The sequence below is a fragment of the Neoarius graeffei genome, chromosome 2 (assembly GCF_027579695.1).
Source record: "Neoarius graeffei isolate fNeoGra1 chromosome 2, fNeoGra1.pri, whole genome shotgun sequence".
Lineage (NCBI taxonomy): Eukaryota > Metazoa > Chordata > Actinopteri > Siluriformes > Ariidae > Neoarius > Neoarius graeffei.
In genome coordinates this window covers 46,636,306-46,650,189 of record NC_083570.1, presented here as the reverse complement: position 1 = coordinate 46,650,189, position 13,884 = coordinate 46,636,306, and the positions used below count along the sequence as shown (strand labels likewise).

General features: G+C 41.7%; 2 protein-coding genes across 6 annotated transcripts in view; one reads left to right on the top strand and one right to left on the bottom strand.

Annotated features, from left to right (window-relative positions):
• Positions 1-13,884, top strand: part of slc38a4 (solute carrier family 38 member 4) — a 539,078-nt gene that overhangs the window by 264,860 nt on the left and 260,334 nt on the right. The window lies entirely within an intron of this gene.
• The window catches only part of tulp3 (TUB like protein 3), a 117,748-nt gene that overhangs the window by 6,949 nt on the left and 96,915 nt on the right, over positions 1-13,884 (bottom strand). For 4 of the 5 annotated variants that reach the window (XM_060914344.1, XM_060914347.1, XM_060914348.1 and 1 more), the window contains 5 exons: positions 13,617-13,779; positions 12,284-12,472; positions 4,954-5,084; positions 4,667-4,858; positions 4,184-4,296 (listed from right to left, as the gene is read on the bottom strand). In XM_060914344.1, the coding sequence (XP_060770327.1) occupies positions 4,184-4,296; positions 4,667-4,858; positions 4,954-5,084; positions 12,284-12,472; positions 13,617-13,779 (788 nt within the window). The remainder of the gene's footprint in view (positions 1-4,183; positions 4,297-4,666; positions 4,859-4,953; positions 5,085-12,283; positions 12,473-13,616; positions 13,780-13,884) is intronic. The other variant, XM_060914345.1, reaches the window with a different exon arrangement.

Below are 13,884 nucleotides of genomic sequence, written 5' to 3'. Positions count from 1 at the left end.
TCACAAACTACCCCTGTTTCTTTCTACCTTGACATACAGTGGTGCTTGAAAGTTTGTGAACCCTTTGGAATTTTCTATATTCTGCATAAATATGACCAAAAACATCATCAGATTTTCACACAAGTCCTAAAAGTAGATAAAAAGAACCCAGTTAAACAAATGAGACAAAAAATATTATACTTGGTCATTTATTTATTGAAGAAAATGATCCAGTATTACATATCTGTGCGTGGCAAAAGTATGTGAACCTTTGCTTTCAGTATCTGGTGTGACCCCCTTGTGCAGCAATAACTGCAACTAAACGTTTCTGGTAACTGTTGATCAGTCCTGCACACCGGCTTGGAGGAATTTTAGCCCATTCCTCTGTACAGAACAGCTTCAACTCTGGGATGTTGGTGGGTTTCCTCACATGAACTGCTTGCTTCAGGTCCTTCCACAACATTTCGATTGGATTAAGGTCAGGACTTTGACTTGGCCATTCCAAAACATTAACTTTATTCTTCTTTAACCATTCTTTGGTAGAATGACTTGTGTGCTTAGAGTTGTTGTCTTGCTGCATGGCCCACCTTTTCTTGAGATTCAGTTCATGAACAGATGTCCTGACATTTTCCTTTAGAATTTGCTGGTATAATTCAGAATTAATTGTTCCATCAATGATGGCAAGCCGGGGGCGGCATGGTGGTGTAGTGGTTAGCGCTGTCGCCTCACAGCAAGAAGGTCCGGGTTCGAGCCCCGTGGCCGGTGAGGGCCTTTCTGTGTGGAGTTTGCATGTTCTCCCCGTGTCCGCGTGGGTTTCCTCCGGTTTCCCCCACAGTCCAAAGACATGCATGTTAGGTTAACTGGTGACTCTAAATTGACCGTAGGTGTGAATGTTTGTCTGTGTCTATGTGTCAGCCCTGTGATGACCTGGAGACTTGTCCAGGGTGTACCCCGCCTTTCGCCCGTAGTCAGCTGGGATAGGCTCCAGCTTGCCTGCGACCCTGTAGAACAGGATAAAGCAGCTTGAGATGAGATGAGATGAGATGAGATGAGATGAGATGAGATGAGATGAGATATGAGATGAGATGAGATGATGGCAAGCCATCTTGCCCAAATCATGATGTTACCCCCACCATGTTTCACAGATGAGATAAGGTTCTTATGCTGGAATGCAGTGTTTTCCTTTCTCCAAACATAATGCTTCTCATTTAAACCAAAAAGTTCTATTTTGGTCTCATCTGTCCACAAAACATTTTTCCAATAGCCTTCTGGCTTGTCCACGTGATCTTTAGCAAACTACAGATGAGCAGCAATGTTCTTTTTGGAGAGCAGTGGCTTTCTCCTTGCAACCCTGCCATGCACACCATTGTTGTTCAGTGGTCTCCTGATGGTGGACTCCGAACATTAATATTAGCCAATGTGAGAGAGGCGTTCAGTTGCTTAGAAGTTACCCTGGGGTCTATTGTGACCTCGCCAACTATTCTGTGAAGATTCTCAGTCATCCAGGTCATGGTAAACTGTGGGTGGTAAAAGAGAGCAACTGGACTTGCTTGAAGATTCTTGAAGACGTTTCACCTCTCATCCGAAAGGCTTCTTCAGTTCTGTATCCACTACATTGATGTGCTTAGAGAAGGCTTCCACTTCATGGGTTTTGATTTTAACCCAGGTGTCATCCACATATCTGAACCAGTGGCTGGGAGCAACTCCTGAAAAAGTGGTCAAAGCTTTATGTTCCACTTCCTCCATGTAAAGATTGGCCACAATAGGGGATACCGGTGAGCCCATGGCGCATCCATGCTTCTGTCTGTAGAAACTTTCATTAAACTGGAAATAAGTGGTAGTCAGGCAGAGATCAAGCAGGGTGCAAATCTGGTCCGTGGTGAGGTTCATTTTATTCAATAAGGTGTTGTCTCGAAGGAGTCGTTTTCTAACAGATTCAACTGCTTCTGTGGTGGGAATGCAGGTGAACAGAGAAGTGACGTCGTAGGAAACCATGGTTTCATCTGAGTCTAGTTTGAGGTCTGCAACTTTAGTAGCAAAATCTTGGGAGTTTTTGACGTGATGTGGCTTATTCCCAACAAGAGGAGCCAGGATGGTGGCTAGCTGTTGGCAATGTTGTAAGTAACAGAGTTTATACTGCTGATGATAGGTCTGAGTGGAGCTCCTTCCTTGTGAATCTTGGGGAGTCCGTATATGAGAGGAACGGCTTCCCCAGGGTACAATCTGTAGTACAGAGATCGGTTGATGGCTTGGTCCTTTTCTAGTTGTTGCAGGCAGCTAACAACTTTCTTTTTGTAACAACCGGTGGGGTCCCACCTCAAGGTTTCATAGGTGGCAGTGTCGCTGAGGAGACTGGTCATCCTGGAGTGGTAGTCCACTGTGTTTAGCAACACTGCGCATCTCCCTTTGTCAGCAGGAAGGATGGTGATGTTCTGGTCTCTTTGAAGCAATGTAAGAGCCCTCCTTTCTTGGATGGTGAGGTTGGAGGGGGGTGCTTTTGCACTGGACAGAGCAGCGGATATCTTCAGTCTAAGTTGTTCTGCCTCTGTGTTGGTCAGATTGTTGTTTCTGATGGCTTACTCTGTGGCTGTGATGAGGTCTACCACTGGTATCCGCTCTGGTGAAACTGCAAAGTTAAGTCCCTTGGATAGAACATCTTTCTCTGGTTGGGTGAGTACCCTGTAGGATAAGTTCTTCACCCATATCTCTTCTATGTCCGGTTGTGTAGCCTGGTCAGATTTCTTCCTCCAAGTCAGCACTTCTGTCTTGCTGGAGGAGGTGGTTTTAGACAGCAAAGTTTGAAATTTGCGCATCTGTCGTTCCTTGCCTTTGGTATGTTGTGAAATCTGTGCCTTCTCAGCGAACTCAGAGACTCGTTCCAAAACTTCACTGGGAAGAAGTACTGTCAACTCTTCAAACATCAGTTCAGTCTTGTTCTGGAGAGCATCGATGGTGAAATGTACTTGTCCCACTCTCTCATTGAGAAGCTGCTTCTGGGCTTTCTGGAGGATTATTTCAGCTCTGTGTCCTTTGACCATTGAAAACAGGCGTAGGCTAGTGGGGATAATGTTGGCTTGTCGGCATCTCAGGTTGAAACGCAGGTGGTTTCTGTAGTCTGCCAGTTTTCTGGAAGTCCTCTCATACTCCCGCACCAGTCGAAGGGTTCTCATCCCAAAGTGTGTGGAAACATGTCTGTGAAGATTCTCAGTCATCCAGGTCATGGTAAACTGTGGGTGGTAAAAGAGAGCAACTGGACTTGCTTGAAGATTCTTGAAGACGTTTCACCTCTCATCCGAAAGGCTTCTTCAGAACTGAAGAAGCCTTTCGGATGAGAGGTGAAACGTCTTCAAGAATCTTCAAGCAAGTCCAGTTGCTCTCTTTTACCACCCACAGCTCGCCAACTATTACACACTTTGCTCTTGGAGTGATCTTTGCTGGTCGATCACTCCTGGGGAGGGTAACAATGGTCTTGAATTTCCTCCATTTGTACACAATCTGTCTGACTGTGGATTGGTGGAGTCCAAACTCTTTACAGATGGTTTTGTAACCTTTTCCAGCCTGATGAGCATCAACAACACTTTCTGAGGTCCTCAGAAATCTCCTTTGTTCATGGCATGATACACTTCCACAAACACGTGTTGTGAAGATCAGACTTTGATAGATCCCTGTTCTTTCAATAAAACAGGGTACCCACTCACACCTGATTGTCATCCCATTGATTGAAAACACCGGACTCTAATTTCACCTTCAAGTTAACTGCTAATCCTAGAGGTTCACATACTTTTGCCACTCACAGATATGTAATATTGGATCATTTTCCTCAATAAATAAATGACTAAGTATAATATTTTTGTCTCATTTGTTTAACTGGGTTCTCTTTATCTACTTTTAGGACTTGTGTGAAAATCTGATGATGTTTTAGATCATATTTATGCAGAAATATAGAAAATTCTAAAGGGTTCACAAACTTTCAAGCACCACTGTACCTTCTTCTCTCTTCTTTCTGCAGAACTTCCATTTAGTTTTTTTTTATTTTCTGCCCGCTGTTGAACAAGTTTACGTTATGTGCAAGTATGCTAGTGTGCTGACTTTTTGCAAATACACAGATACAGAAGTATAAACCAGGCCTAAGAGGCAGCTGTGCAGATATGGAGACAGGCATACAGAGAGCAATCTCACTGTTTGCTTAGGCAGAAGTACGCACCTCAATTTTCCCACAAAGCTCTCACCCTCACGAGACAGATCTGTGGCATCTACTGATATCAGATAGTTGGAGGTCTTACTCTTTTTCCTCTTTCTGCCAGCCAAGAGGAACAACTGAGAAAGAGAAAAATGTAGACAAAAGCAAAATAAAACAGAGAGAAACAACACTATTCTCTATATTTAATTCTCTACTTGTTTAAATAATATATTTTATCTCAATCATACTAGTGTGTGCATAGTGTAAATAAATACTGGAGATGAAGGTCATGTAACACTAATAAACTTGCCTTTTGGTTCCATTTTTATACAGACCATTGTGGTTTAAAATGTCTTGAACATGTTCTCCGTACAAAAATAGTTTTATGTTTGTATAGCACAAATAATTTTTTTCCCACTTTTCCAAATGTTTGAGATTTAGCCAAACCTTAGAGTTAAACAGTATAAGCATCCTATGTCTGTGTCTGAGCACTCTGCACCCTCTAACCTTCTTGCCGTCCTCTCTCTCCAGGTGCATAAAGTAGGTTGGGTATAGGCCACGGTCCATTCCCTTCTTATCACGGGTGATACGGCACTTGACTGTAACACCACGTGGGGCCGGTCGCAGTACAAATTCCTCCAGATTGTCCACCTCAATGGAGGGGCCTTCTGCTGTGGATGAGGCCACAGTCACACACTCCTAATGGGAACAGATATAATGTGTCAAAACACATCAGTGGAACAACAAAAACCTGTGTGTGTGTATTTATGTATGTATAGAGTTAAGGGCCTTACTGTGCTGGACTTGGTGCTAGATGCAGAGGCAGGACGTGTGGACTCTGTATTAGGAGAAAGAGAATTGGCTCCGTCTTCATCATCATTGTCATCATCACTAACTTCATCATAGTTCATGCTGTCTGAGAGTCCTGGGGAGAAAATAAATTCATAAGATAAATTAGATTATTGGGTATTAATAATAATAATAATAATAATAATAATAATAATAATAATAATCTAATCAGTTCATAAATAGAGAACCAGGGCTCACCTCTGAATCCAATTTAGTCCATGGACAGTGAAATTGAACTTGGAGCTAATGTGAAAGGTTTTAAACTGTTCGAATGTGGTCTGGTGCAGCTGCCATCAACCAGCTATGTGGATTATCAATTATTATTTGTGATTATTTGCATGTACAATAAATTCCATGCTCAGTTATTGGGTAATTTTCAGAGAATAACTGAATAATGTGGCATGCAATATAGGGGAGAAAGCAATATATAAATAAGATTCGTATGCACCAACTGTTTTTAAATCTTAAAGATCTTAAAGGATATCTTAGTAATATCTTGAAACTGAAAATCCAAACCAAAATCAGAAAAAGTTGAGACGGTATGTTGAAATTGAAATTAAAACTGAAAACAATGATTTGTAAATAATCTTTGACCCGTATTGCACTCAAAACAATACAATAGAACTTTACTTGATGTTTTACCTCATGAATTTTATTGCTTTTTCAAAATAAACACTTAATTCAATTTTGATTCTTTTAACACATTTCTGGTGAAGCATTTACCACTTTATAATATTGCTATTCCTTCTCAGAACACTTACTGACTGAAGACATCAAGTGCTGAGGTGTTACAGGTGTTATTTTGTCCCATTCTTCCTGGAAGTTATAAGTCTTAAAATTTGCAACAATATGGGTTTGTCATTGTCATATATTCATTTCAAAATCTGCCACACATTCTTTATTACGAACAGAGGGGACAGGCACCTTCTCCTTCCACAGCCCTGCCTTTGTAATGTGTGCAGAATGTGGTTTTGCATTGTCCTGTTGAAATCTCCCTGGGAAAGATGTCGTCTTGAAGGCAGCATATGTTGCTCCAAAATCTCAGTGAACTTCTCTGCATTAATGCTACCATCACAGAGGTGTAAGTTACCTTTGCCAAGGACACTGACACAACCCCATACAATGACAGACCCTGGCTTTTGGACTCATTGCTGGGAACAGTCTGAATGATCCTTTTCATCTTTGGTCTGGAGCACACGGAGTTCATTTCTTACAAAAAAAGACTTGGAATATTGATTCATCTGACTACAGTACACATTTCCACTGTGTGATGGTCCATCCCAGATGCCTCTGAGCCCAGAGAAGTCGACGGCACTTCTGGATACAGTTAACATAAGGCTTTTGTTTGCACATTAAAGTTTTAACTGGTATTTGTGTATATAACTTCATAGTGTAGTGCTTGACGAAGGTTTGCTAAAGTAATCCCAAGCCCATGCGGTTATATCAGCTATAGATGAATGATGGTTCTTGATGCAGTGCTGTTTGAGGGAACAGAGATCACAGGTGTTCGGCTTAAGTTACAGTCACACTACAGCTTGCAATGACTTGTGATGGGTTATCAATGAAAATGAGGCGTTTTGGTGGCGATGCATGGCGATATACAGGCAAGCTAAAAGTTGTGGTCACACAGTAGGCGAACACTTGACTGTCACACCTTCGCGGGCTCAAGCATCCACGCTCACTCACAGGACCCAGTAGTTATGGGAAACACCTGATGCTGATTTGAGTGTAATCAGCACGCACATATAAGGACACTGTTTTCACAGAGGCTTTGCAAAGTATTATCAATGTCACCGTCATGCTTGTTTCTAGCCATGTTTAGTCTGGTTAAATACTCTGCTTCATGACTGTTTTCTGTTTTGCTTTCGTTTGTGTTTTCTTTTTGTAAATATCCCACCTGCTAATAAACACTCTTCCTGCACTTATACCTGTCTACCGCCGCATACCTGACAGAATACTTGCAAAGTCTCTGTGAAAACAGCGTCCTTATATGGGTGTGCTGATTGCACTCAAATCAGCATCATGTGTTTCCCATAACGACTGGGTCCCAAGACCGCACACATCATGCTCTGAAGGATCCCCAAAAGTAAATGCACTTTTCAAGTCTCGGCAAAGGTTAGGCTATGCCACGCTGCTGTGTTGATGAGCATCAGGGGGATGGATTCGAGACAGATACATCTCAAGAGGCTCAACGAAGGTTCCCCGAGCTTCGGATAGTATTCCCAAACCCATCTGTGAGTATTTCCCACTTAGTTTGCCAACAAAAAAACATCACCACCAAATGTCAATGCATTGAAATTTTTCATGCTGTTTTTGGCTACTCACAAGGCAGAGACATACCACAAAACCCACGAAGCTCTGAGAACATTTGCCATGCATTGCACGATTGGTGGTGATGCTACCAATTTTTCACTGTCAAGTATTCACAAATCCATTGTGAGCTGTAGTGTGACCAGGGCTTTAGATTTGAGCCCTTTCCCTTTATGCAACAAAATTCCTCCAGAATCCTTGAATTGTTAAATGATATTATGCATTGCAGAGCGTGAAATATCCAAATCCCTTCGTATCTTTCTTTGAGGAACATTGTTTTTAAACATTTCAATAATTTTCTCACACATTTGTTGATCCTTGACCCATCTTTGCTTTTCAAAGATGAGACCTTTCCTGTATACTGATTTTGTACCAAATCATGATTATAATCACCTGTTGACATCACCAGTTTCAAATCACATCATTATTATTTAATTGTTTTACCCATTACTAGCCCTAAATTGCCCCGACCCAAATTTTATTTGGAATGTGTTGCAGGCCTGGAATGCAGGAATGGATGTACAGTGGTGCTTGAAAGTTTGTGAGCCCTTTAGAATTTTCTATATTTCTGCATAAATATGACCAAAAACATCATCAAATTTTCACACAAGTCCTAAAAGTAGATAAAGAGAACCCAGTTAAACAAATGAGACAAAAATATTATACTTGGTCATTTATTTATTGAGGAAAATGATCCAATATTACATATCTGTGAGTGGCAAAAGTATGTCAACCTCTGCTTTCAGTATCTGGTGTGACCCCCTTGTGCAGCAATAACTGCAACTAAACATTTCCGGTAACTGTTGATCAGTCCTGTACACCGGCTTGGAGGAATTTTAGCCTGTTCCTTCGTACAGAACAGCTTCAACTCTGGGATGTTGGTGGGTTTCCTCACATGTACTGCTCGCTTCAGGTCCTTCCACAACATTTCGATTGGATTAAGGTCAGGACGTTGACTTGGCCATTCCAAAACATTATTCTTCTTTAACCATTCTTTGGTAGAACGACTTGTGTGCTTAGGGTCGTTGTCTTGCTGCATGACCCACCTTCTCTTGAGATTCAGTTCATGGACAGATGTCCTGACATTTTCCTTTAGAATTCGCTGGTATAATTCAGAATTCATTGTTCCATCAATGATGGCAACCCATCTTGGCCCAGATGCAGCAAAACAGGCCCAAACTACCACCACCACGTTTCACAGATGGGATAAGGTTCTTATGCTGGAATGCAGTGTTTTCCTTTCTCCAAACATAACACTTCTCATTTAAACCAAAAAGTTCTATTTTGGTCTCATCTGTCCACAAAACATTTTTCCAATAGCCTTCTGGCTTGTCCACGTGATCTTTAGCAAACTGCAGACAAGCAGCAATGTTCTTTTTGGAGAGCAGCAGCAATGTTCTTTTTGGAGAGCAGTGCCATGCACACCATTGTTGTTCAGTGTTCTCCTGATGGTGGACTCATGAACATTAGCCAATGTGAAAGAGGCCTTCAGTTGCTTAGAAGTTACCCTGGGGTCCTTTGTGACCTCGCCGACTATTACACACCTTGCTCTTGGAGTGATCTTTGTTGGTCCACCACTCCTGGGGAGGGTAACAATGGTCTTGAATTTCCTCCATTTGTACACAATCTGTCTGACTGTGGATTGGTGGAGTCCAAACTCTTTACAGATGGTTTTGTAACCTTTTCCAGCCCGATGAGCATCAACAACACTTTTTCTGAGGTCCTCAGAAATCTCCTTTGGTCGTGCCATGATACACTTCCACAAACGTGTTGATAGATCCCTGTTCTTTAAATAAAACAGGATGCCCACTCAAACCTGATTGTCATCCCATTGATTGAAAACATCTGATTCTAATTTCACCTTCAAATTAACTGCTAATCCTAGAGGTTCACATACTTTTGCCACTCACAGATACGTAATATTCTATCATTTTCCTCAATAAATAAATGACCAAGTATAATATTTTTGTCTCATTTGTTTAACTGGGTTCTCTTTATCTACTTTTAGGACTTGTGTGAAAATCTCAGGATGGTTTAGGTCATATTTATGCAGAAATAGAGAACATTTTAAAGGGTTCACAAACTTTCAAGTACCACTGTATATTAACAAATGAAATGAAGTTGACCAGACAATATATGAAATATCTTGGTTTCATATTTTCTGAAATGAAATACAAGTCAAAGAACCTTTAGAAATCACTGCTTTCTTTATTTATTTTGCATTTTCCATACCGTCCCAACTTTTTCTGATTTAGGATTATATAAAGATGATGAGAAATGTCAGAAAAGTGCTCAAACTACACTAAGTACAATATAATAAATGTTGTCATCTAGAGATGAGAATGTCATGAACATCTAAGCTGAAAGTACCTTTACCATGGTATATTATTTTGTCACTATTTTGAAAAAATGTAATATAATTCAACAGATGGAAACAAGCTTCTGCAAACTTTATCACTGCCATTTTGGTCAATAAGTTGTGCATGCAATCACTGTTCCTGCATTGTGAGTGCTACATTTCTCACCATCCATAATTATTGCACACTTTTAGTAAATGACAGCTCAAGTCTTTAATCTCTAATGCATGGGTTTAGACCATAGGAAACTCACATGCATCCTAAGGCAGCTGGGCCATAGAAGGTTCACGCTGCACGCTGCACGCTACACGTTCACGTGAAGAACCAGACCCTGGGCCATTAAACTTCATGCTTGGATGTTCACGTGTTGCGCCTGTTCTACTTTGACCGAGTAACCAACAATATGGACTCTTCGGATGACGACGATTGCCTCATTCTGCTTTTACTGAGACAGAGGAAGAGAAAAAGGAACAGAATTTGGAGCCGAGAACACTTCCTTCTGAGAGAAACCCGTGGTGAATTTCACCGAACATTCTATAATCTGCTTGACAATCCCGATGAAGAACTATTTTTCAATTATACCATTCAATTATATTTTTTCTGAAGTTTTCCCCTGAAAGCATAGCGTTATCTCCCTAGACCCGTTCTGATTGGCTGGCGCGGCGGTGACCGCATGCATTGACTGGAATTTCCGTCTTCACGCCTAGAAAAAAGTGTGCATGTTCATTTCTCGCTTCACGCGTGAAGTGTGCAGCGTGCAACGTGAACGCCGTTCTATGGCCCAGAGCAAGTCATGCTACGTTTGTCCACTTTTCTTTACACGCGTGTAGCGTGCAGCATGCAGCATGCAGCGTGCAGCGTGAACCTTCTATGGCCCAGCTGCCTAAAGGCATTGGTTTCACTTTCATATAATTTTCAGTCTCTAATATATCAATTTGTTGTTATCTCTACACCATGAAGGCTAAACCAGTCAAAATAACATAAGGAGACATTCCAAAACTCTTTAATGTAAACTAAGTCTAAAAGAACAAAGTGAATGACAAAGTAGTCATAGAAAGGAAACTAGATTTTGAGAGAGGAGTTCATATTATGGCCCTTTTCCACTACCCTTTTTCAGCTCACTTCAGCTCGCTTCAGCTCACTTCAGCCCGACACGGCTCGCGTTTCGACTACCAAAAACCAGCACGACTCAGCTCGTTTCAGCCCTGCTTAGCCCCTAAAACTCGCACCGTTTTGGAGTGGGGCTGAAGCGAGCCAAACCGTGCCGACTGAGGCTGGGGGCGTGAGCAGACACTCCCCTGTGCACTGATTGGTGAGGAGGAGTGTCCTCACATGCCCACACACGCCCCGCGAGCGCGCTGGGATCTGTAAACACCGCAAACCCGGAAGAAGAATAATTATGAATTACGAGAATTTCTGAAGCCTTATGCGCCTCGCCTCATCTATACGCTCTTGCCAGTATCTGTTGGCGTTGTAGGTGACAACAAGCCACAGCACCAAGACCAGCAATACTAACGACTCCATGTCCTCCATGTTTATTGTTTACTATTCGGGTCGTGAGACTACCGCTTAAAAGCTCACTGAATCAGTGACATACAGAGCATCGTGGACGAGTTCGCGGAGCGCAAGGCTCGTCGTATGCCCTTCAAATAATGCGCGCAGTAGGCTATTGATGTTTTATTATGAGCCATGTACAGTATGTCGCCGAATGTTTTTTTGTTTGAGTTACATGTTCGTTTGAAGGACTTAATGTACAAAATAACATAGTTGCACCCCGTAGTGTTGAAATTGGTAAACACAGTGCATTCAGTGAGGTTTGCACCGCCCTCCTTTTATTTCTGACTCTTCCTGTCAGCGTTGCAACCTCTGAGCGCTCATTCGTATGCCCTTCAAATAATGTGCGCAGTATAGGCTATTGATGTTTTATTATGAGCCATGTACAGTATCCTAATGTTTTTATGTTTTTTGTTTCTGAGTTACATGTTCGTTTGAAGGACTTGATGTACTAAATAACATAGTTGCACCCGGTAGTGTTGAAATTGGTAAACACCGCAGTTGCGGACATTTTGTAACCTAAAATGATGTTATGATAAGCTTTAATAAAATGCCCGGTCATTTGCCCCGCCCCCGGCCCGGCTCTGACTTGTTCCGCCACTGTCACTGATGTCACTGTTTGTGCTGCTTAACGACATCACGTGACGTCCACCCACTTTCGCTAACTCCACCCAATGTGTCCACCCACTTCCAGCCAGCACGGTTCAGCGCGGTTGTAGTCGAAATGCAACTTCAATAGCCCCGCTCAGCTCGACTCGGCACGGCACGGCTCAGCCGCGTTTGTAGTGGAAAAGCGGCATTAGATACCTCCAGAGTAAAATAGAAAGTTCAGCTAAATAACTTGCTGTTGGATTTTCAAATAGTGTGGGCTAATTTGGGATTCAGTGTCCTCAGAGGAGAGTTTAGTAAATGGCAGAGAGCAGAATTCACTGACTTTCTCAGTACGCTCTTAACTAAACACTGGAGTGCAAACAGTACATGGCTCATATTCAGAAGCAGCCATTGTATGTTTGTTTTGGCTCTGGCGGTCTACTGTGTGTACTTATGTACTCACCCCGTCTTTGTAGCAGTGTGTGTATGTCTGTTTTGGGTTCCAGCAATGTTTCAGTGTCTCCATCTCTCTCAGGCTCCTCAGATGGAGGGGAAGAGGGCTTCTGTGGTGGGCTGACTGACTGCACTGGGATATTTGTACCCGTATCAGAAGCCTCCGAACCCAAAAAAGCTGCAGGTCCATCAATACCTGCTGAAAAACAAGAGTTTTTTAACACCACTGCTTGAGCTTCCAGTGATGATGGAAGAAAAGTGGATTCTGAAAACCTGTCCTTCATTTCAAAACTGATTTAATACACATACACTATATGACCAAAAGTATGTGGACATCTGAACATCACACCCATCATATGTGGTTCTTCTCCAAACTGTTGTCACAAAGTTGGAGGCACATAATTGTAGAAAACTGTAACTAAGGCCCACCAAGCTCTGATCCTAATGTACAATATGGTGACCGTTCATTGTTGAAACTTGCTTGAGGTTATCTCCTGATACCACCCTCCCTCTTCGAGACATTGACACATGCCATATTTTTTTTCTATTTTTGTTTTAATTAAAAAGGTGGAAGGTTAGATTTCCTTTAAAGCCACATTTTCAACCTTTTTTTAATCCAGCATCACAAAGGGTGTTAAATAATTCTGGAGTTAAGTGTACAGATCCTCCCTTTTCTATATGCTATGCCCAATTCCCCCCACCCCCCCACTAGGGTGCATCAGTTGCCCCCTAAAAATGAAAAGTTCCTCCGATCATGATGCATTTTTGTTTTTATGTTCCTTTTGGTAAGAAAACACACTGGGTGAAATATTTTGACAAAATTCAAAAGTTTAATGGTGGCACCAGGAGCTCAAAGTTTTGGAAAAAGCTGCTATTTTATGACTTTTATGACAAAATTTTGATCACTTTTCATGAAACATTATGGCACCTTATAGAGTATACCAAATATCTTAGATACACATTTTTAGTACATATTCTAAATACATTATCAAGCACAGTTTGAGTTTTAGCTGTTCATTGAATCATTGTTCAACTACTTTTAAACAACAAATGTATTATGAATCACATTAATGCTTCTCAGTCCCTTGCAAAGGTTCTTAACATGATCTCTGGGTCACAAGAAATCAATAAATGGAGTCCAACATTGTGATTCAAACCTTACGCGAAAACATAAAATAAGCGTTTTTTGGCAAAAAATGAACCTCATGGTGCCACCATTAGACTTTTGAATATGGTCAAAAAATTTTACAGGATGTCTTTATTGGTGAAAAGGAACACCCAAACAAAAATGCATCAGATTTTATTACAGTGAGGGCAACTGATGCACCCTACCCCCCACTTACCATCAAAGATGACATCATTGGTGATGCTGAGGTGGGAATTGACAAGTAGAGCCTGTTCCTCACTGCGGCGTGGACGAGAACGGCGTGGACGAGCTTCTGGGTTCGGTTGCACCATTAATGGCTCCTGGCGCTTTCGCCGCTGTTTTTGCTCCAAAAGCACTCTCTAAAAATCAACAGAAACACAGATATTTCTCACACACACACACACACACGTACACACACATAACACAGCAGGAAGCATGATCAACTACACATGAGCGGTTTTTTT